The sequence below is a fragment of the Labeo rohita genome, chromosome 11 (assembly GCF_022985175.1).
Source record: "Labeo rohita strain BAU-BD-2019 chromosome 11, IGBB_LRoh.1.0, whole genome shotgun sequence".
Taxonomy (NCBI): domain Eukaryota; kingdom Metazoa; phylum Chordata; class Actinopteri; order Cypriniformes; family Cyprinidae; genus Labeo; species Labeo rohita.
Window position 1 is genome coordinate 21615418 of NC_066879.1, and position 22870 is coordinate 21638287.

General features: G+C 35.0%; 1 protein-coding gene across 8 annotated transcripts in view; it reads left to right on the top strand.

Moving 5' to 3' along the window:
- The first annotated feature begins 620 nt into the window (after positions 1-620).
- Positions 621-22870, top strand: part of slc8a1a (solute carrier family 8 member 1a) — a 63809-nt gene continuing 41559 nt past the window's right edge. For 3 of the 8 annotated variants that reach the window (XM_051123332.1, XM_051123334.1, XM_051123336.1), the window contains exons 1-2: positions 7561-7883; positions 10219-12073. In XM_051123332.1, coding sequence (XP_050979289.1) covers positions 7736-7883; positions 10219-12073 — 2003 coding nt within the window. In that variant the 5' untranslated portion in view covers positions 7561-7735. Of the gene's footprint in view, positions 777-7560; positions 7884-10218; positions 12074-22870 lie in introns of those variants that run through there. The other 5 variants (XM_051123333.1, XM_051123337.1, XM_051123338.1 and 2 more) reach the window with 4 other exon arrangements.

A 22870-nucleotide genomic window follows, 5' to 3' on the forward strand; every position in this document is an offset into this window, starting at 1 on the left:
TGATTTCAAGTGTCCCAGAAAAGGGTATGAATACTTATGCAATGGAATAATTTAAATTTCTAATAATTTTGCAAAGTTGTTACAAACCAGTTTTGATGTGGACCAAAAAGTCATTTAAAGCAGTTTAACATAAGGCTGCAACATAAAACGTGAAAAAAATGAAGGGGTATGAATACTTTTGCAAGCACTGTAGATGCCAATAAAGAACTTTTTTTTAGCAACTTAATCTGGTCTCATTCCAGCCAATGCATGTAAGCCAACTTATCTAAACCTTTCGGGATGTCTCACAGGATCAGAAGATGTCAAATCCTCCAACTGGGGTCCTGGGAACTGTGGAAAATCACCAGGAGCGCTTCTTACGTCCTCGGCGCATTCCTGCCTTCCTCTCAAACGCACACTCACTCACTCACAGACACATACAGTATGACCACACGCACAAGGGGAGAAGAAAGCTACCTGCCAGCGGAGCCCCTTTATCTTGCACGTGTCTGTTAACGACAAGAAGCTGGCAGATAGGAGAGCTTCACAGACAGGGTAGCAAGTGACAGGCTCTGAGCACAGCCTTGTATGGAAGTGGCTGAGGGAGAAGAGAACGATAAGCAACAACCCAACTATGCTGTCCATGTTTAGAGGCACTCACTGGGCCCACCAGGCCAGAAACAATGCCTGTTTCTGTTAAATTTAGACAGGTTATCGGCCACCGCTCCTCTCCCTAGACAGTCGCTCACAGCACCACAGGGAATACGGAGGGGATTGGCTGCGTCAGGGATCTCTAGGTAGGCAAAGTTCCATTAAAAGCCATTATTTTATTGGATGAATAACTGATGGCTTAACGACTGTTAAGGTGACATCATTTGCATTAATGAATAAGCTTTTCTGTTTGCCATCAGTTGCAGTGGGATCATAATAGTTTATTTTGATTGTCGCTGTGTGAAATGTTCTAAATGAGAAAATGTATGACTGCTATGCTACATAATTAAGAAAACAACTGAGTTAACAACTAAAAAGGTAAAATGTATTAAAATACTTGGAAACAGTCCAAGTTGACACTTGCCAAGTGCTAAATGACAATAAAAACTGGCTTTGGCTCAGTAGAGAAAATGTTAATCGCCAACTGGCCTATAACTTTATTTAGAAGTGGAATATAATGCATGGTTTGAATCGAATTATTAAATATATATAATCTGATGCTTGCTAATTTAAATCAGGTCTTTTAACGAGTTCTAGTCCAGTGGAAAATTTACCATCTGAAGTTCAAGTTTCTTTATTCAGATCTGCATGTAGCGACACATGGAGTAATCTTCATATGAGGAAAAAGATAAGAGGAATAAAATCATAATGTGTCTTCAAATGATAGTGTAATTTTACCAAAGAATTAAATATATATATATATATATATATATATATATACTGCTGTTTTGCTGCTCTGCCGTAATATTTTTTAAAAAAGTCTCTTATGCTCATCAAGTTCCATTTATTTGATCAAAAATACAGAAAAAATAATACTATGAAATATTGCAATTTAAAATAACAGTTTTCTATTTTAATATACTTTAAAATATAATTTATATTTTGTGACGCAAAGCTGAATTTTCATCAGTCATTATTCTCTAATTACTATCACTTTTTATCGTTTTAACACATCCTTGCTGAATAAAAGTAATAACTTCTTTCAAACCAAGAAAGAAAAAAATTACTGACCCCAAACTTTAAATGGCAGTATATATTGTAACAAAAAATTCTATTTTAAATGCTGTTCTTTTTAAATGCTGTTCTATATATATTAGGCAGCACAACTGTTTTCAACATTAATAATAAATCAGCATATTAGAATGATTTCTGAAGGATCATGTGACGCTGAGTTTGGAGTACTGGAGTAATGATGCCGTAAATTCAGCTTTGCATCGCAGGAATAAATTCTGTTTTAAAGTATATTAAAACAGAAAACCACTATATTAAAATGGCAATAATATTTCACAATATGGTTATTACAAAAAATAGAGTCTATCATTTTAGTATATATGATCATTTTTACCAATTTTGTACCAGATTTTATGTTAGTAGTATATATCATCGAAGTTACATAAGCATATGATGCCTATTAATCCAGTTAACCTTGGCAGACCAAGATAATTTGAAAAGGAAAAAGTATATGATGCATTATCATCCCAGCTTTTTCTAAATCTTACTCTCAAGACTTTCACTATGGCTCATACATGCCGGTTATGACCTCATGTCAATGAGATGAGAGAGTTCAGAACAGTCTGCTGTTCCAAGACATGACTACAGCACATCGACTGACTGCCCATGAGCATGTGACAACATGCTGTTGCTTATTTATTTATTTATTTGTTTTACGGTGGAGAGGTTTTGTTAGTCAGGTCAGGCATGAGAGTCTGTAGAAATGCAAGCACAGATAGTCATCTTACAGAGGGAATAACACAACGGTGATCTCACTCCGTCTTAAGGCCTCCCCTCCACGTCTCACAGCGCAGCTGTGGAGCTATGTGAGGTGAAAGCTGCCCACAACAGCAAAAGCCTCAAGATGTAAAGTTCACGACAAGTTGCGTTCAGACATGTTTGCTTCTGTCTTGAGACTAACGGTGAAAGACCATGTTAAATGCAGTGTAATCGTTTTAGTGATGTGTTAAAGGAGAAGTCCACTTACAGAACAACAGTTACAAATAATTTGCTCACCCCCTTGTCATCCACAATGTTCATGTCTTTCTTTCTTCAGTCGTAAAGAAATAGTTTTTTGAGGGAGAAATTTCAGCATTTTTCTCCATATAATGGACTGAAATGGTTCCCCCAATTTTGAACTTTCAAAATGCAGTTTAAATGCGGCTTCAAATGATCCCAAATGCAGTTGTAAACGATTCCAGCTGAGAAAGAAGGGTCTTATCTAGCATAACGATCGGTTATTTTAATAAAAATAATACAATTTAAATGCATTTAAACTGCCTTTTGGAAGTTCAAAATTGGGGCACCGTAGCAGTCCATTACATGGAGAAAAATGCAGAAAAGTTTTCCTCAAAAAACATACTTTCTTTACGACTGAAGAAAGAAAAACATGAACATCTTGGATGACAAGGGGGTGAGTACATTATATGTGAATCTTTGTTTTGGAAGTGGACATCTCCTTTAAGATAAAATTAAGGTAGCTTTAATATAAAATCATTCATGTGACACATGCATAGTTTTGGAGGTCACAGAAGTCCAGTTTCCAAGAGTCATTGTGTACTGAGCAGGGTACACATTTTCTTTTGCATGTGTGCATTTACCCATTGTTTAATCATAAGTCAGGCAAAACCAATTGCACACAGATTGCATTGTGTATGCAAGACAGTCTGTATACTGTATGCATGCATATATTTGCATCTGCATTGTTTCCGTCTACAGTGCCGTCGGCAAGGCACAATAAGAAACATGATTCAAATTAATGGAGGCCCTTCAGGTTATATTGGTCTAACGCAGGGAGACACATCACGACAGAGATCACGTCACTGGCAAATGTGACCTGGCATGCCATAACACTGACTCAAGATAGGGCACAAAAGTGTCTTTTCTGCAGCTGCAGTTCAATGGCATAAACACAGACAGAGAGCTGAATGGCATGGCTCTGTACTGATTAATTTCTGTTGAATGTTAACTATAGCACATGCATGCTCTAAGTAAATATTACAGCACTGAAAATCTTACATAATCGTGATAAATATGCATCAAGCAAATGGTCATACTGGCCATTTAATTCTGTATTGCATATTATATTATTGATCAATTGGATGAATGAAAAAGTATTGTATAACATGTGCATATATGTCTTTATATTTTGCACTTTTACAGTGCTGCAAACGATTAATTGCATCCAAAATAAAAGTTTTTGTTTATATAATATATATGTGTGTACTGTGTATATTTATTATGTATATATAAAGACGCACACATACAGTATATATTTTGAAAATATGTACATGTATATATTTATAGCCATATAATGTATTTTATATATAAATATATTTAATATTTAATATATAAACAGCATATTTTTCTTAAATATGCATGTGTGTATGTACTTATATATATATATATATACATAATAAATATATACAAAAACGTTTATTTTGGATGCAATTCATCACGATTAATTCACTTTTTATTTTCATTTTGGTTATTCAGACTTTATTAAATTTTATACAGTTTTAGTTATAGTTATTTTAGTATATAGCGTCAAATTAGGAGAATGAGAAATGTCACCTAAAATAAATACATTTATATATTTAAAATACATGTACTTACACACTTTGTGTTGGCCAAGTGGTTTTCCAAAGGTGCTGACAGTACAACAGCCTTGTGATGTTTTACGTTTGTTGTATTACTACACAGTGTCGAAGTCGGAGTCAAATAGGAGTCAATGTGGAACAGGGAGCAGAATTGCCTCAAGCGAGGAAGCTTTATTTTTGAAAGTCAAAGCATCAGGGTTTTCTCTCATGAACAGAACCAGGATTGTGGGACTTTCCCTGCAGGGCAAAGCGACTTTTGGAAAATCGCAGTGCTGATGTTTTCTCAACGAGATTTGTGATTTTATCCAAAAGTAAAACTTCCTCCATTATCGCGTGAAGCAGGCTTATAGCTATTCACTGAGCGGGAAATGGAAAACCTTGGATGGGGAGCCAATACAGAAGGCTTTGTTTTAGACTTTGTGGGGGAAAAAACACACCAAAACACCCAGCTTAGTGACCACCCACAATAGAGTGTTTTCACAACGTGTCATCAATCGGCCATATTGGTGGCACTGAATGTAAACAATACCATTGAACCAGACAAAACTGATTATTCCTGCTGAAAATAATAAATTAGTCATGTTTTGGGCTGTACTAATTGGTCAGACCGGAAAAAACATTTGGAGTGCTATAGACTGCAAACAAATCAAGGTGAAGAGTGCAAAAAATTGTTTGAGTTTCAGGGCAAGAATCTTGACATCTGTGTTTGTTCTTATCATTTCCGGTCAGGTAGATTAAATATTAGGCTAATATCTTAATTAATTAATACTACTATGATGTACGGGGCAGTCAATGTTTTCTCAAGCAAGATTTATGGTTTTATCCGAAAGTAAAACTTCCTTCATGATCACTTGGAGCAGTCTTATATGCACAGAGTGGGAAACGGAAAACCTTGGATGGGGAACCCATTGATTACAGAAGGCAAATACAGATTAGGAAATATTTGGCAAAACACTCCCTAAATAACTTTGTTTTCGAGAAACGCCTTGGAAACCTCCTAAAAATCATCCAAAATACCTACAATACGTGCATTGCAACGCTCTACTAATCACCCAGAAACTTGTCACCAATGATCAGTCTTCAGAAAATGTTAAACTATGTTTGCAATAAGGCTACTATATAGTATTTTTAGTTAACTGTTTAAAGAAATTATTTTTTTTGAGGGAAAAATTTCATCATTTTTCTCCATATAATGGACTGAATTGGTGCCTCGATTCTGAACTTTCAAAACGCAGTTTAAATGCAGCTTCAAACGATCACAAATGCAGTTGTAAACGATTCCAGCCAAGAAAGAATGGTCTTATCTAGCGTAACGATCGGTTATTTTAATAAAAATAATACAATTTAAACGCATTTAAACTGCCTTTTGGAAATTCAAAATAGGGGCACCGTAGCAGTCCATTACATGGAGAAAAATGCAGAAATGTTTTCCTCAAAAAACATACTTTCTTTACGACTGAAGAAATAAAGACATGAACATCTTGGATTTATGGTTTTATCCGAAAGTAAAACTTCCCTCATGATCGTTTGGAGCAGTCTTATATGCACAGAGTGGGAAACGGAAAATCTTGGATGGGGAACCCATTGATTACAGAAGGCAAATACTGATTAGGAAATATTTGGCAAAACACTCCCCAAATAACTTTGTTTTCGAGAAACGCCTTAGCAACCTCCTAAAAATCATCCAAAATACCATGCATTGCAACGCCCTACTAATCACCCAGAAACTTGTCACCGATCAGTCTTCAGAAAATGTTAAACTATGTTTGCAATAAGGCTACTATATAGTATTTTTATTTAACTGTTTTTATTACTATCAGTCTAATTCAGAATAGAGGGTTTGCAGTAACGTCAAGATTTGATCAGTTACCCTGATGCGCGGCCATATTGGCGATCGTATGTAAACAACAGCATTGATTGCAAGGTTAATGTACTACTGAATATGTTGTTCTGCTAATTTATCATATAAAGAAGGACTTAGTAAGCAGGAAAGGGCAAACTATTTTGAGAAACTAAAGTTAATAGGTGGTAAAGATACACTACCGTTCAAAAGTTTGGGGTCAGTACATTTTTATTGTTTCTTTTGTTTGTTTTTGTTTTTTTAAGAAATTAATACTTTTATTCACCAAGGATGTATTAAGTTAATAATTAAAAGTTTATTAAAAGTTAATAATAAATAATTTACATTGTTATAAAATATTTATATTTTGAATAAACACTGTACTTTTTCAACTTGTTATTCATGAAAGAATCCTGAAAAAAAAAAAATCACAGGTTCCAAAAAATATTTGGCAGCACAACTGTTGATATTATCCAACATTGATCATTCTAATAATAAATCTGCATATTAGAATGATTTCTGAAGGATCATGTGACACTTAAGACTGGAGTAACAGCTGATAAAAATTCAGCTTTTCATCACAGGAATAAATTCTATTTTAAAGTATGTTAAAATAAAAAACATTATTTTATATTGTAAAAACATTTTGCAATATTACTGTTTTTTTTCTATATTTTTAATCAAATAAATGCAGCCTTGATGAGCATAAGAGATTTCTTTAAAGACTATTACAAGTCTTACTGACCCCAAACTTTTGAACGGTAGTGTACATACGAGCAGTATTAATTAATATATTAGCCTAATATTTCACCTACCTGACTGGAAATGATAAGCACGAATGTCGTCAAGATACTTGCCCTGGAAATCCTGGTTTAGTTCGGCCAACCACAGTTCCCACAGTTTTTTTGCACTCTTCCTCTTGATTTATTATAGTACTCCTATAGTACTCCAAATGTTTTTTCCCGCACAACCCTGGTGAAAAAAACAGCATATGCTGGTAGGTATGTTTTGATGCTGGAATGCTGGTTAGGTAGGTTTTGATGCTGCTTTAAGCTGGTCCTTTGCTGGTTTTTGGTGGTCTTGTTGCTGGTCAAGGACCAGCATGAACCAGCAAAGGACCAGCTTAAACCAGCATCAAAACATACCTACCAGCATATGCTTTTTTTTCACCAGGGAAAACATGACAATAATTGACCATTTTCAGCAGCAGTCTTTATTAAGCAATAATTATTAACACGTCGTGAATTTCAGCCTAAAATATACCATCAGAGATAAACATGCATCTGAAAATTACATCAAGGAGACAACGTTGCTTCCTAATGGACATTGTAATTTCTGGCACTTATCTTGTATCATCGAGTATTGAGATGTGTGTGCTCTCAGTGTCTGTGTTATCAGCTCTTGGGGGTCTGGCACGAAGCCACTGCACTATCCGAACATAGCCTCCCCTCCTCCGGTCAGACATGCGAATCAGTACGGATATCGGAAAATAAGCTTGAAGCACTTAGAAAAAGTAGCCTACAACTCTCCGCCGCACACTCTGCCCGTGCAGAGCTGAATGAATCGCGTGTCTCACACACAGCTCTCGTTACCGGAATGATTCAACTACTGGAGGATGAGAGTGAACGGACGCGGTACTTTGCAAATGAGCGCTGCCGTTAAACGGTCCGGTTTATTGAGGTTGCTTTCGGCTGAATCTCCGAGCGTCACTACACATCTACATGTGGCGGATTTCACATCAACACTGCATTTCTCTTTAAAAGGTAAATTAATATTCGTGGGCTTTAGTATTTGTGATGCTTTCTGCAATAGTGGATGTGTTTATGTGCTATATTATTATTAGTCAAAAGAGAAAGTGTAAATGCATGGTAATTCGTAATTCTATTAATCATCTTTGATATGCAAATATAAAAGTTCAAAAGCAGCAGATCTTTTGCTCGTTTTCATAAAGAAACACTTCTCCGCCTGCACCAATCTGTTGTTAATTTATGTAAGCATTTTTGTTATTTACGAAATAAATGTAAATATAATCATCCTAAAACGCTGTATTGGTTTAACATGGTCACACATCCTTGCAAAGCTGGTGTTCAGCTGGTCAGCAAGCTGGTCTCCCAGTCTGACCAGCTGAAAAATGCACAGACCAAGCCAACACACCATCCTGACCACGCTGAGTGACCTACTAAAACCAGCACACCATTTTAGGCTGGATTTGCTGTTTTTATTTTCAATAAGGTAAAAAAGTTTAATTTGCATATAAGTAATTTTGGTCAGTGTAATTATACATTTAAGTACTGAGTAATATTAATCAACTACATTAATGATACTTACTGTATGGTTAGGGTTAGGATTAGGATTGGGGTTTGTCTTAGAGTTACTTGCATGTAATTATGCCTAATTAATTGTTATTATTGTTATTAATTGTTATTATAATAGTGAGTAATTTATAATATAAGTACATTAATTATAATGTAAGGTGTAACAGTGACACCTTAAAATAAAGTGTTACCATATATATTTGTGACCCTGGGCCACAAAACCAGTCATAAGGGTAAATTTTCTTAAAACTGAGATTTATAAATGAACAAAGCTTTCCATTAATGATGGTTTATTATGATAGGACAATATATGGCTGAGATACTGTTGAAAACTATTTGAACATCTGCAATATGAGGGTGCAAAAATATATGTATTTATATTGAGAAAATCGCTTTTAAAGTTGTCCAAATGAAGTTCTTAGCAATGCATATTACTAATCAAAAATTAAGATTGGATATATTTATGGTAGGGAATTTACACAATATCTTCATGGAACATGATCTTTACTTAATATCCTAATGATTTTTGGCAGAAGAGAAACATTGATAATTTTATAAACCATACAATGTTTTGTTGGCTATTGCTAGAAATATACCTTTGCTACTTATGACTTGTGGTCCAGGGTCACATTTATTTATTTATTTATTTATTTATTTACGTTTCTGTTTCAAGATGTAGATACTAGATGTACTAGATGAACTAGTCTTTAACAGAAACTCCTCTTCATCTTATATGTGATGCTGGACAACAAAACCAGTTTTAAGTAGCACAGGTATTTTGTAGCAATAGCCAAAACCACATTTTATGGGACAAAATTATCAATTTTTCTTTTATGCCAAAAAACATTTGGATATTAAGTAAATGTCATGTTCCATGAAGATATTTTGTACATTTTCTACCATAAATATATCAAAACTTAATTTTTGATTAGGAATATGCATTGCTAAGAACTTCATTTGGACAACTTTAAAGGCAATTTTCGCAATGTTTCGATTTTTTTGCACCCTCAGATTCCAGATTTTCAAATCTCAAAAAAAACATACATCAATGGAAAGCTTATTTATTTATTATATGGACATATTTCAGATGATGTATAAATTTCAATTTAAAAAAACTGACCATCGCATATTTTAATTTAAACACAAGCAAGAGTTGTCAATATTAGCACAGGCTGCTCTGATATTCAGTACTGCAGCATGACTGCAAATATGTTATTGGTTTTATAAGAAAGTTTTGTATAGTATATTGAGTACTGTTTTTCAGGTGAAAATGACCAACTGCTTTTTGTATTTATTCTCCACCAAAGAAAAGAGTTAGATCAAGCTTTGGCATCACCAAGCAGCTCGCAATCTAAAAAAATGGACTGGAAAAGTCTATATGAGTGGAACTCCCCCGCTCAACAGTTTCTGCGATCACTCTTGGCCAACTCCGTTCCAGGTTTTCCATTTCCTCATTGTGTTTTCCCCGTTCCGAGTGACTGTAGAGTGAGGTAAAACACTGATGCTCTGACTTTCAAAAAAAAAAAAAACAATCCTCGCTCCAGGCAAACTCTGCTTATACTCAGCACCGTTCCATACTCAGGTCCGGAATGCCGTGAACACAGACAAGCTTGTATACAAATGTTGAAGCTTCCCAGCGCTGTCACTGTAAACTGTAAATATTAGCTCTTTCGGAACATTGCTCGACCAATCGAATTCAAGCAGCTGTTGCATAATTTCTGATCAGCCATCTTAGTGTTGTATCATTCTGAACAATTCACCTTGCTTTTTCTTTCCTCAACAGGGTACAGGAGAGCAGGAACAAAATACCTCACTAGGAACATGGGCCAGTCTGGGACTTCATCCTATTTTTCTCTCGCTCTAAGACTCAGCATCTTCCTCTTAGTTTTCTCCCATGAGCTCACGCCAGCAACAGCAGGCAGCTCCAAATCAAGCTTAGATGTAGATACTTCTAACGAAAACTCTTCGCACGAGACATGCGGTGGTAGCTATGAATGCAAAGAGGGAGTGATCTTGCCAATTTGGACGCCGGAAAACCCATCCTTTGGGGATAAGTTGGCCAGAGCCACTGTGTACTTTGTCGGCTTGTTCTACATGTTCCTGGGGGTATCCATCATTGCAGACCGCTTTATGGCTTCCATTGAGGTCATCACATCCCAAGAGAAAGAGATCACCATTAAGAAGCCTAACGGGGAGACCACAACCACAACCGTTCGTATTTGGAATGAAACTGTTTCGAATCTTACTCTCATGGCTCTGGGTTCCTCAGCCCCAGAGATTCTGCTTTCCGTGGTTGAAGTGTGTGGTCACAACTTTGACGCAGGCGAGCTGGGCCCAAACACCATTGTTGGAAGCGCAGCTTTTAATATGTTTGTCATCATCGGCCTCTGTGTCTCTGTGATACCAGAAGGAGAGCATCGGAAGGTCAAACACCTGCGGGTGTTCTTTGTCACCGCCACTTGGAGTATATTTGCATATACATGGCTTTATCTGATCTTGGCAGTGATTTCCCCAGGTATCGTGGAAGTCTGGGAGGGACTCCTTACTCTCTTCTTCTTTCCGATTTGTGTCGTTTTTGCTTGGGTCGCAGACCGCAGACTTTTATTCTACAAGTACGTGTACAAACGATACAGAGTTGGAAAACAAAGAGGCATGATCATCGAGACCGAAGGTGAGCCGGAGCTCCAGTCAAAAGCAGATATCGAAATGGACGGCGGGATGCTTAACTCTCACGGTGAGGAATTCTTAGATGCCATGGTGGATACTGAAATTAAAGACATTGATGAAGAAGAGGCCAGAAGAGAAATGGCCAGGATCTTGAAGGAACTGAAACAGAAACATCCGGAGAAAGAAATGGAGCAGCTTGTGGAGCTCGCCAACTACCACGTCCTCAGCCAGCAACAGAAGAGCCGTGCGTTCTATCGCTGCCAGGCCACTAGACTTATGACCGGAGCTGGTAATATACTAAAAAAGCACGCTGCAGACCAAGCCAGAAAAGCACTGGGCAATCACGAACTCAGATCAGAAGTCTCCGATCATGATATATCCTCCAAGATCTTCTTTGACCCCGGTACATACCAGTGTCTTGAGAACTGCGGGACTGTGGCTTTGAATGTGGTACGACGTGGCGGCGACTTAACTAGCACTGTGTCGGTGGACTACCGCACTGAGGACGGCACTGCCAACGCAGGCTCTGATTACCAGTTCACCGAAGGTGTTATTGTCTTCAAACCAGGTGAGACTGAAAAGGAGATACGAGTGGACATCATCGACGATGACATTTTTGAAGAAGACGAACACTTCCTGGTTCATCTCAGCAACGTCAAGGTCATTTCTGAAGGAACCGACAATGGGAACCCAGGCGCCAATCACGTGGACACGTTAGCTAGTCTTGGCCTTCCTTCAACGGCTACTGTTACAATCTTTGATGATGACCACGCTGGCATCTTCACTTTTGAGGAACCAATTATTCATGTCAGTGAAAGCATTGGCATGATGGAGGTGAAGGTGGCACGCACTTCTGGAGCCCGTGGAGTAGTGGTAATCCCTTATAAAACCATTGAAGGCACAGCAAAAGGAGGAGGAGAGGACTTTGAAGATACCCATGGAGTCTTGGAGTTCCAGAACGATGAGATTTCGTAAGTGTATTTTATTTCTTTTAAGTATACAGTTGCATTGTGGTGCAAAATGACAAAATATAAAATCAGTGGTAGATTCTTTGTCACAGTTTAAAGGGGGATCAACATTATCTTGTATAGTAGAAAAGCCTCATTAGGATTCAACTTTAAGGATGGCCTACTTGCCCGGCGCCAGTGTGAGACAGTTGACAGAACTGTTGCTTTACATTTTTGCATTTTATGGCTTGTGAACTTAATTTGTTTTCTGTGACATATAGTTTAAACAGGTAATTTACATTTGAAGTCAAAAGTTTACATACACCTTGGAAAATGTGCAAAATGTTAATTACTTAGCCAAAATAAGAGGGATCATACAAAATGCATGGTATTTTTTATTTAGTACAGACCTGAATGACACGGAGAAAATAATAGTTGAATTTATAAAATTACCCTGTTCAAAAGTTTACATACACCCTGAATGATCAACAGCTGTGTTTTTTTGGTTTAGTGATAGTTGTTTATGAGTCCCTTGTTTGTCCTGAACAGTTAAACTACCTGCTGTTCTTCAGAAAAATCCATCATGTCCCACAAATTATTTGGTTTTTCAGCATTTTTGTGTTTTTGAACCCTCTCCAACAGTAACTGTATGATTTTGAGATCCATCTTTTCACACTAAGGACAACTGAGGGCCTCATATGCAACTATTACAGAAGGTTCAAACACTCACTGATGCTCCAGAAGGAAACACAAAGCATTAAGAGCTAGGGGGTGAAAAGTTTTTGAATTTGAAGATAAGGGTAAATTCTGGGGAACATGTAAGCTTTTGTGGCTTCTGAAGGGCAGTACTAAATGAATAAAAATATGATATTTAGGCAAAATAAGAAAAATGTACACATCCTCATTCCGTTCAAAAGTTTTCACCCCCTGCTCTTAATGCATTGTGTTCCTTCTGGAGCATCAGTGAGTGTTTGAACCTTCTGTAATAGTTACATATGAGACCCTTAGTTGTCCTCAGTGTGAAAAGATGAATCTCAAAACAACTATCACCAAAAAAAAAAAAAAAAAAAAAAAAAAAAACACAGCTGTGTATCATTCAGGTATCAGCACAGTATTAGGAATAAAGTGTATGTAAACTTTTGAACGGGGTACTTTTTTTAAAATTCAACTATAATTTTCTCTTGTGGACTATATGTCAATGTCTTTAATGTGAAATATCATATTCAGGTCAGTACTACATAAAACATAACATGCATTTTGTATGAGCTCTTATTTTGGTAAAACAATTAATGTTTTGCAGATTCTGCAAGGTGTATGTAAGCTTTTGACTTCAACTGTATCTACTGTAGATGGCTGATTATAATTTTTCGCTGCCTTATATTTATAAACTGTAAACTTTTGATGGCCAAATGTTTGAATGATAAAAATAATATTTTAACAATTAAAAAAAAATGTAAATACACTAAATTTGTATGTAATATAAAATTTTACATTTAAATTTATGCAAGTTAATTTTATATTTTTTGTGGTGAGGACAGTGAAAATGTGGGCAATACAGGTAGAAATCTGAACCACTGGCCTGACTAGGCATGCAGAAGAAATCCTTACTGTTGAGCCCTAATAATGATCAGTTTATCAAAATCTCCAAGCCATCCAATTGATTTGATCTCTTCAATCTTTGTTCTTAATTTTCCATAAAAAATGTTTCTTAATGTGTCTGTTTGCTGTAAGTTTTATTCTGACTCATATTCCTTTGCAGCTTTCCTGTTGCTTACTTTTCACTCCATTTCCATTTCCCCGCTAGCTTTGCTTACTCTTTCGTTTCCATTTTCTGCGCAGTTTATTTCAGAATCTAATATTAATACATTGTTTTTTATATAGCAGGTACTAGATTTCCCAGTACTCCATAACTCAAGGCTTTTACCAGACATTTTTGTACCCATGTGAAAAGTGTGAATTAAGGAAGTGAAGTGATAAGTCAGTGTAGCAGCGAGAATTTTCATGTCAATATGAGCCTGATGTATTTAAAGTGGCAAAAGTATTTAGCTGGATCAAAAGAAAGTGCTTTTATTGCTTGAGGTGATTAAGTTGCTCAAATAACAGACCTTTGACACACAATAAAGGCTTTGATAAATGTGGTCCTTGAAGTCTGAACTGAATGAAAAAGCATCTGGTTTGGAGTGAATGAGCTAAGTAGAGGCTTTCCACAAGTTGGATCTGCTTAATCTGTGTAGAGACATGCCACAGAATGTCTCGGACTTCCAGAACTGCTCATTTGGGTGACTAATTACATTTCCATAAGCGTCGCAATGCTCGGCTTGAGCGTCGAGCTCCAGCGCTAGGGCTTCTGGCAGAGAACAGGCTCTCCTCACCCATCTCCTCTTCTGGCACTCCGCCTCATATCATTTATTGGTATGATCACATACTTGACAAGGTGGCCTGAACCCCAGATATTTTCCATGACAGGGAGGATATAATGATAACAGATTTACACAGTTGAAGATAAACAGCTCAGAATTTGCTCCAAGATCTTGAAATGGAAAAGCTCCCTTGCTTGTGCTTATTTTAGGCTGATTAATGGGAAGACATGCACAAATGTAAATAGAGGTAAACGCATTGCTTTGAAGTAAGCAGCCTACACCACGCTGATCTGGCTATGCCTACAGATGAAGTTCCATATATGGACAGGTCTCCACTCTGGACCCTGGATCTTATTTGGAGACAACTGGATGTTTTTATATGGTGCTACTACTTCAAACCAGTGTCCTTTACTCATAATTTACATTGGACCAACCAATTGGATTTCTTGGCAAAAGGAAAGTCTAGTGAGACAATATGATGTTGATGTATTAGCATTAGAGTGTTTCATCCTCATGGGGGGCTGTCAAAGACACGAGCAAACCGTCTGTCCCTCTTAGGGGTTTCTCATGCTGAGTAATGAATATAATGTTTGTAATTAGCAAGTTTTAAATGTTAATCTTGCTACACTTTAGGGCTGACTCCATATTTATTAGCACAGTGAGGATTCTTGGACATTTTCCTGAATACGCAGAATAGTTAGCAGGAATGAGTGTGTTGCCGATGATCTTGATAAAGTGAAAGAAAGAAAAATATAGACGTAAGAAAAAAGAGGGGGGGATCAGACAAAGAAATAATATGTTAGGCATGTTTATCTTGGCTTAGGTAAGACTGGATTTTGCATAAACACTGTACATGGAGGGAACAATATCTCAAGGGAGGTGGGAATTTCCATCTATAGTAGCTGGAAAATTCCATATAGTATTTACATATGTAGTGTTTTAAGGCAACTGCATAATTACAGTGGAGGTCAAAAGTTTACATCCCCCTTTCAGAATCTGCAAAATGTTAATTATTTTACCAAAATAAGACGGATCATACAAAATGCATGTTACTGTTTATTTAGTACTGACCTGAATGAGATATTTCACATGAAAGATATTTACATACAGTATAGTCTACAAGAGAAAATAACACAATTATGAATTTATAAAAATTACCCTGTTCAAATGTTTACATCCCCTTGATTCTTGATACTGTGTTGTTACCTGAATAACCCACAGCTGTGTTTTTTTTTTTTTGTTTAGTCCTAGTTGTTCATGAGTCCCTTGTTTGTCCTGAATAGTTAAACTGCCTGATGGTCTTCAGAAAAATCCTTCATGTTACACAGATTATATGGTTTTCCAGCATTCCTGTGTATTTGAACCCTTTCCAACAATGACTGTATGATTTTGAGATCCACCCGTTCACACTGAGGAGAACTGTTCAGGACAACTCATATGCAACTATTACAGAAGGTTCAAATGCTCATTGATGCTCCAGAAGGAAGCATGATGCATTAAGAGCCGGGGGGGTGAAAACTTTTGGAATTTGAAGATCAGAGTAAATTTAACTTACTTTGTCTTCTGGGAAGCATGTCACTATCTTTTGTAGCCTCTGAAGAGCAGTACTAAATGAAAAAATGTGATATTTAGGCAAAATAAGAAAAATGAACACATCTCCATTCTGTTCAAAAGTTTTCACCCCCGGCTCTTAATGCATTGTTTTTCCTTCTGAAGCATCAGTGAGTGTTTGAACCTTATGTAATAGTTGCGTATGAGTCCTTCAGTTGTCCTCAGTGTGAAAAGATGGATCTCAAAATCATACAGTCATTGTTGGAAAGGACAAACAAGGGACTCATGAATAACTATCACTAAACAAAACAAAACAAAAACACACAGCTGTGGATCATTCACGTAACAGTATTAAGAATCAAGTGTATGTAAACTTTTGAACAGGGTCATTTTTATAAATTCAACTATTATTTTCTCTTGCGGACTATGTGTAAATGTATTTTATGTGAAATATCTTATTCAGGTCAGTACTAAATAAAAAATAACATGCATTTTGAATGATCCCTCCTTTTTTGGTAAACTTATTAACATTTTGCAGATTCTGCAAGGTGTCTTTAAACTTTTGATCTCAACTGTACATGTGCAGTGTTTTCTGACTATTTTGAGGGACTACTCAATTCCCAAATAATATTTTGCTTTATTCACAGGCAGTCATTTATTGGTCCATTTTATTTTTCCTGAGTCTGCTTTATTTCATGTCTTGAGTTGGTTTACAGAGCTCAGGGCTGTCACAAAGACGGGCCTGATATCTCAAGACTGTTTCTGTCATACATATCTGTCAGGTAGTAGGGATATTTTAAGTGTGGCCTTTCCTAAAAACCCTTACAGCATTTTTAGTCTAATTAATCTAACAGTCGAAAGCTTAGTTAGGGTCTTCAGTAAGACACTGCGACGTGACCTTTGTTATAAGGACGCACAATGTCCACGTGCCCTAGTGCACAGAGTTCTTGCCTCTGCCCGTGGCTGATTAGATGATTCGTTCAGTGGTCATGTGACACTGAGAGTAAACCTTGGGCAGTGCATCTCTGCACGAGTACTCTGAAAAAAAAGACTTGTTCAGCTGATGAGTTAAGAAAGAAAGGAGTTTTTTTCCCCCCCTAAAACAAAAATTCAATTTACTTTTTTATGCAATTATTTAAGCCTTGCAGAAAAAAAGAAAAGTTTTTTTTTTTAAGTTTTTTTATTATTATATATACAGTTTTATTATTTTATTTTATTTTTTAAATTAATTATGCTGACTAGATAGTAAAATATATTTAAAATACTGTCGTTTTACTCAATAATATCATTATTCATCTTAGTACTTTTTCTTCTTTTCTTTCTTTTTTTTTCTTTCTTTTTGTTACCTTTTTGGCTTTTTTTGCTTTTTATTTTTATTTTTATTTTATTTTTATTTTTACAGATTTTTTTTTTTTTTTTCTACAGATTTAGTTAGGATTGGGTTTAGGTACCAGTTATAGAACAAACATGAATTAAATCATGCTAACTATGTACATTTATTTTATTTTATTTTATTTTATTTTAAATTAATTATGCTGACTAGATACAATGAATGCTCCGTTGATGGAGTCACACTACTAAAATATAATTAAAAATAAAAAATTACTACATAATATTATTATTCATCTTAGTACTTTTTTATTTCTTTAGTTTTTTTTGTTTGTTTGTTTGTTTGTTTTTTATTTTTACTAGACATTGCCTCTTTTTTCTTATTATTTTTATTTTTACCAATTTTATTTTATTTTATTTTTTTTACTAAAGATTTACTAATTAAGATTTAGGTACAAGTTATAGAACAAACATCAATTACATTACGCTGAGTATATACAGTTTTATTGTTTTATTTTATTTTATTTTATAAAAAAAGTCACTCTGCTTTAACAGAGTACTAAAATATATTGTAAAATACAATTTTTTTTACTAAATAATATCATTATTATTTATCGTAGTACGTCTTCCTTTTTTCTCTTTCTCTCTCTCTCTCTTTTTTTTCTTTTTCAAAGTTTTTTTGCTTTTTACCAGACATTGCCTCTTTTTTTCTTATTATTTTTTTTAAACTGCAGATTTAGTTAGGATTGGGCTCAGGTACAAGTTATAGAACAAACATGAATTACATTATGATGACTATATACAGTTTAATTTAATTATTTTATTTTATTTTATTTTATTTTATTTTTAAATGAATTATGCTGACTAATGCTCCCCTGATGAAGTAACTGCTTCAACAGAGTACTACAATATATTTTATTTATTTTTACTACATAACAGCTTTATTAATCTTAGTACTTTTTCTTCTTTCCTTTTTTCTTTCTTTCTTTCTTTCTTTTTTTTTGGCTTTTGCTTTTCACAGGGCATTGCCTGTTTTCTTTCCTGTTATCCAATAATGGCATAAACATCTGTTTCTGTACATCCGGTTGGTCTAAAAAAAAAAAAAAGATTAATGTAGTCCCAATTAGAATGGATTGGATAAACACTCAATTTACAAATTCAAATTGATTGCATGTCATGTGCAATTGTGTTGCATTAGCTCATTTTAGTCAACAAAATTAACAAGCGGCAGAAATCGGTTTTTTTTTTGAGACTTGTTGTCTCTCTTTTTATTGGTCAAGAACTATGTCCTGATTCTGCAGGAGAAGGAAAGATGCTCCCGGGTTTATCGTTATGTTTTTGGAGCGTGTTTTTTCCCCCTAGTCGAGGAGGAGAGGGCCTTCTGTCGCCACAGTCTTCTGCCAGCTCAGAGCTGCCCAGACAAACAGGCTGTCAGTTGATTTCATGTGACTCGCTGCACAAGGCAAAGACAGAGTCAGCAGCAGTGCACCGTTAAATCACTGCTCCCATCTCTGCTGGGAATATTAATCATATTAGGTAGCCCCTCTTGGCCAGTTATTATCTTATGACCGTCTATGACTAATTCTAATTATTTCCAGAGGTTTCTGTGCCTGCTGAATGATCATGGCTTGGTCTTGTATGTGTGCTTTCCAAATTTTTATTAAGAGATATAAGATTTTTTTCTGAAACCCTTGATTGTGGTTTTACAATGAAGTCTGTTAAGTATGAAGCCCAAGGGGAAGAGGTTCTGTTATGTAGCTTTACATAACATGATTATGCATGGCATTAATGCATTAATTGTTTAAGACACCATACAGGCATGAGTGTTCTTCCTCTTAAGGGAAGTCATGAAAATTTGATTAAATATGGAAAATGTGCTCTTTTTTTCAGTTTGGTGACATGAATCAGAAGTTGGCTCACAGAGAGCCAGCCACCGTCAGAATAACCCTCGGTGTCCCTTAAAGGCGAGTTTGTTCTTAAAGAATCTTGGTGACTCTCTTAGCATTACTTCTGCCTGTTTAGTTTAGTTTATTCATTCATGATGAAAACTGTACACACTGAGTGATGGAGATTGTTTAGATGACTAAGGAAGTACTGTGAGTGCAAAGCACTCAGAAACTGCGTTTCTTTAGTGTTTGTCAGAGTTTGGTCTGTGCTAAAAATTGATATCTAGCAGAGCTGGGTGATTTACCCTAAACTTGAATTTTTTTTTTTTTTTTTTAACAAAATGTAACAATAATCTCTATATTCTCAATATTTTTGCATTTGATTTAGAATAATTAACAATGTAAATTTCTTCTGTCCCAATTAAAAAAAAAAAAAAAAAAAACTTATTTTGGATAAAACATTCTAAGCACATATTTAATTACACACATATTACACATAGTTACAAAAATGTATATCACTTTTGATCACTTCTGTTTATTAAATTAGCATGTAAATGTAACAATATGAAAAAGAATGCAAAATGGGTGCAAAACGTGCAATCTATAGTTGCCTGTTTACGCCACTGAATAAAAAAATGAAAAAAATTGTCACAGTTCTGACTTTTTTCAAACGTTTTCTCAGAATTGTGACACATAAACTCATAATTGCGAGTTTTAAAGTGACAATTGCGAGATATAAACTCGCAGTTCTGACCGTTTTTCTCAAAATTGCGTGATATAAATGCGCGATTGCGAGAAAAACTCAGATAAAAAGTCAGAATTGCGAGTTTTTATCTTACAAGTCTGAACTAATCTCGCAATTCTGACGTTATTTCTCGCAATTGCTAGTTTATATCGCAATTCTGAGAAAATAGTCAGATTTGCGAGTTTTTATCACTCGACTTTGACTTTTTTCTCGCAATTGTGTAATATAAACTTGCGTTTTGTGAGAAAAAAGTCAGATTTGTGAGTTTTTATCTCATAATTCTGAGTTTATTTCTCACAATAACTAGTTTATATTAGAATTCTGAAAAAAAAGTCAGATTTGTGAATTTTTATCTTGCAATTTTGACTATTTCTCACAGTTGCATAATATAAACTCGCATTTGTGAGAAAAAAAGTCAGTTTTGTGAGTTTTTATCATGCAATTTTGACTTTTTTTCTTGCAATTGCGTAATGTAAACTCGCATTTGTGAGAAAAAAGTCAGATTTGTGAATTTTTATTTTGCAATTTTGACTTTATTTCTCATACTTGCTAGTTTATATCACAATTCTGAGACAAAAGTCTAAATTGTGAGTTTTTCTCTCACAATTCTGACTTTATTTCTCGCAATTACTAGTTTATATTAAAATTCTGAGAAAAAAGTCAGATTTGTGAATTTTTATCTTGCTATTTTGACTTTATTTCTCAAAATTAGAAATTACAAGTATATATCATGCAATTCTGAGAAAAAAGATTTGTGATTTTTTTTAATCTCGTAATTCAGCCTTTTTCTCACAATTGCGAGTTTATATTACGCAATTGCGAGTTTTTAATCACACATTTTATTTCTCGCAATTGCGAGTTTATATACCGCCATTCTGACTTTATAACTCACAAATGTGAGCTTTTATCTCGCAATTCTGACTTTATTTCTCGCAATTGCTAGCTTATATCACAATTCTGAGACAAAAGTCTAATTGTAAGTTTTTATCTCACAATTCTGACTTTATAACTCACAAATGTGAGTTTTTATCATGCAATGCTTAGAAAAAAAATTAAGAATTCTGATTTTTTTTTCTCAGAACTGCGCAATATAAACTCACAGTTGTGAGAAAAAAAAGTTGGAATTGTGAGATAAAAAATCGCAATTACCTTTTTTTTTTTTTTTATTCAGTGGCGGATATCGGCTTCCATAGCAATCTGACAGCTTCTTTAGAGCAATAAATTTATTATTTATTTTCGACAACATTCACTACAAAAATATTAACTAAGCATATAAAAGAGATATGACAGTAGGAGGATAGCAGCCAGGCCAATATATATCACTTTATCACTATTCCCCTTCACGTAAGATAACAGATATAGTGCCTAAAATTAGAGCTGTGGAAAATCTCTGCAGAATTTCTTACTCAGGAGTGGAAGAGAATGTAAACAGTTATTGGCCCACATTCCCTCATTCAGCTATGTTGTTGTCGGCACAGAAAAAAAGTTTTTGGGACTGAAAATGATTTTCCTGACAGGTTATGGTTCAATTATTCTAAGTCAAACCAGCTTTCAACAAGAAAAATGACTGGAAGAAGTTCCACACATACTTTTAACCTGCTCTCTTTCTCTCAGTCTCTCTTTCCTCTTACTGTAAGGATCTCCTCTTTTTGCCCCATGCTTATTTTGAACACTTGCATAAACTCCATGATGTATTTTCCATGACTTCAGCCTAACGGCAACACGAGGGCAGGCAGGAAGATGGGAAATATCCTCCTACAAACCATGGAAAAATGGATCACAATGACATACAGCGATGTTTTCTCGCATGTTTTACTGTAGAGAGGAGAAACTGTCTAAAATTAAACATATGTGGAAGGAGTAACCTTTGTTGCCTTGCGAGCAGAGGCCGGGATGTGCTCTCTGGCTCTGAGATATGTCCTAGAAGCTTCACACAGCAAATCAAATCGCACCCACATAGTGTTGGGGAGTAAGTTACTAAAAGTAGCGACGCTAATGTAGCGAACTACGTTTTCATTAGCGTGACAGTAGCTCAGCTGTTTTCAAATCACCGTAGCTTTGCCAGTAACAAGCTCCTTTTTCCAGTGAGTGCTGTAGTTTTATGAAACGCTACATCGTTGGATTTTATGTCACATTGTATTGCTTTACGGCTTTACAGCCAAGTGAACCGAGGCTAATACATACTGCTGTCCTCGATCTCATGTCGTGTTCCTTTAGTGAATCATTTTTTCTTTCTTATTTCTAATTCTTATTTTTTTACCTTTTTTTTTTTACTTTTTATATATATATATATATATATATATATAAAGTATATAAAAAATATATATATATATATATATATATATATATATACTTATATATATTTTTTTGTTTACTTATAGATATATACATAATTTTTATATAATATATATAATATATATATAATTTTTTACTTTTATATATATATATATATATACATACATACATATATATATGTTTTCTGCTGCTGTTTTCTACTCTTTTTTTTTTCAAAATTTTATTTTAATGTTTTTTTTTTCCTCTTCAGAAATACAATTACATTTGTATGAATATATATGTGTGTGTTTATAATTCACAATTTATTTTTGTATTATACACATATAAATATATGTATTTTTTGGAACCTGTGATAATTTTTTTTTTTTTAGGATTCTTTGATGAATATAATGTAAAAAAAAAAAAAAACCCAGCATTTATTAATAATTTGAATCAGCTTTCCCAATGGTTCACGCACCACAAAAGATCTGCCACTTCAAAATCAGTTAATTTTTTTGACACCCATTACATAATATAACAGTTCAGCCTTTTCTCAGCCACGCTCCTTTATATCTTCAAAACCTAATAACCGTCCTGGATTGAGGCTTATTAGGGAAATAACATGGTATGAAGCCTACCGTGGTGCACATACCTTTATCTTCAGCTCTCTGTATAT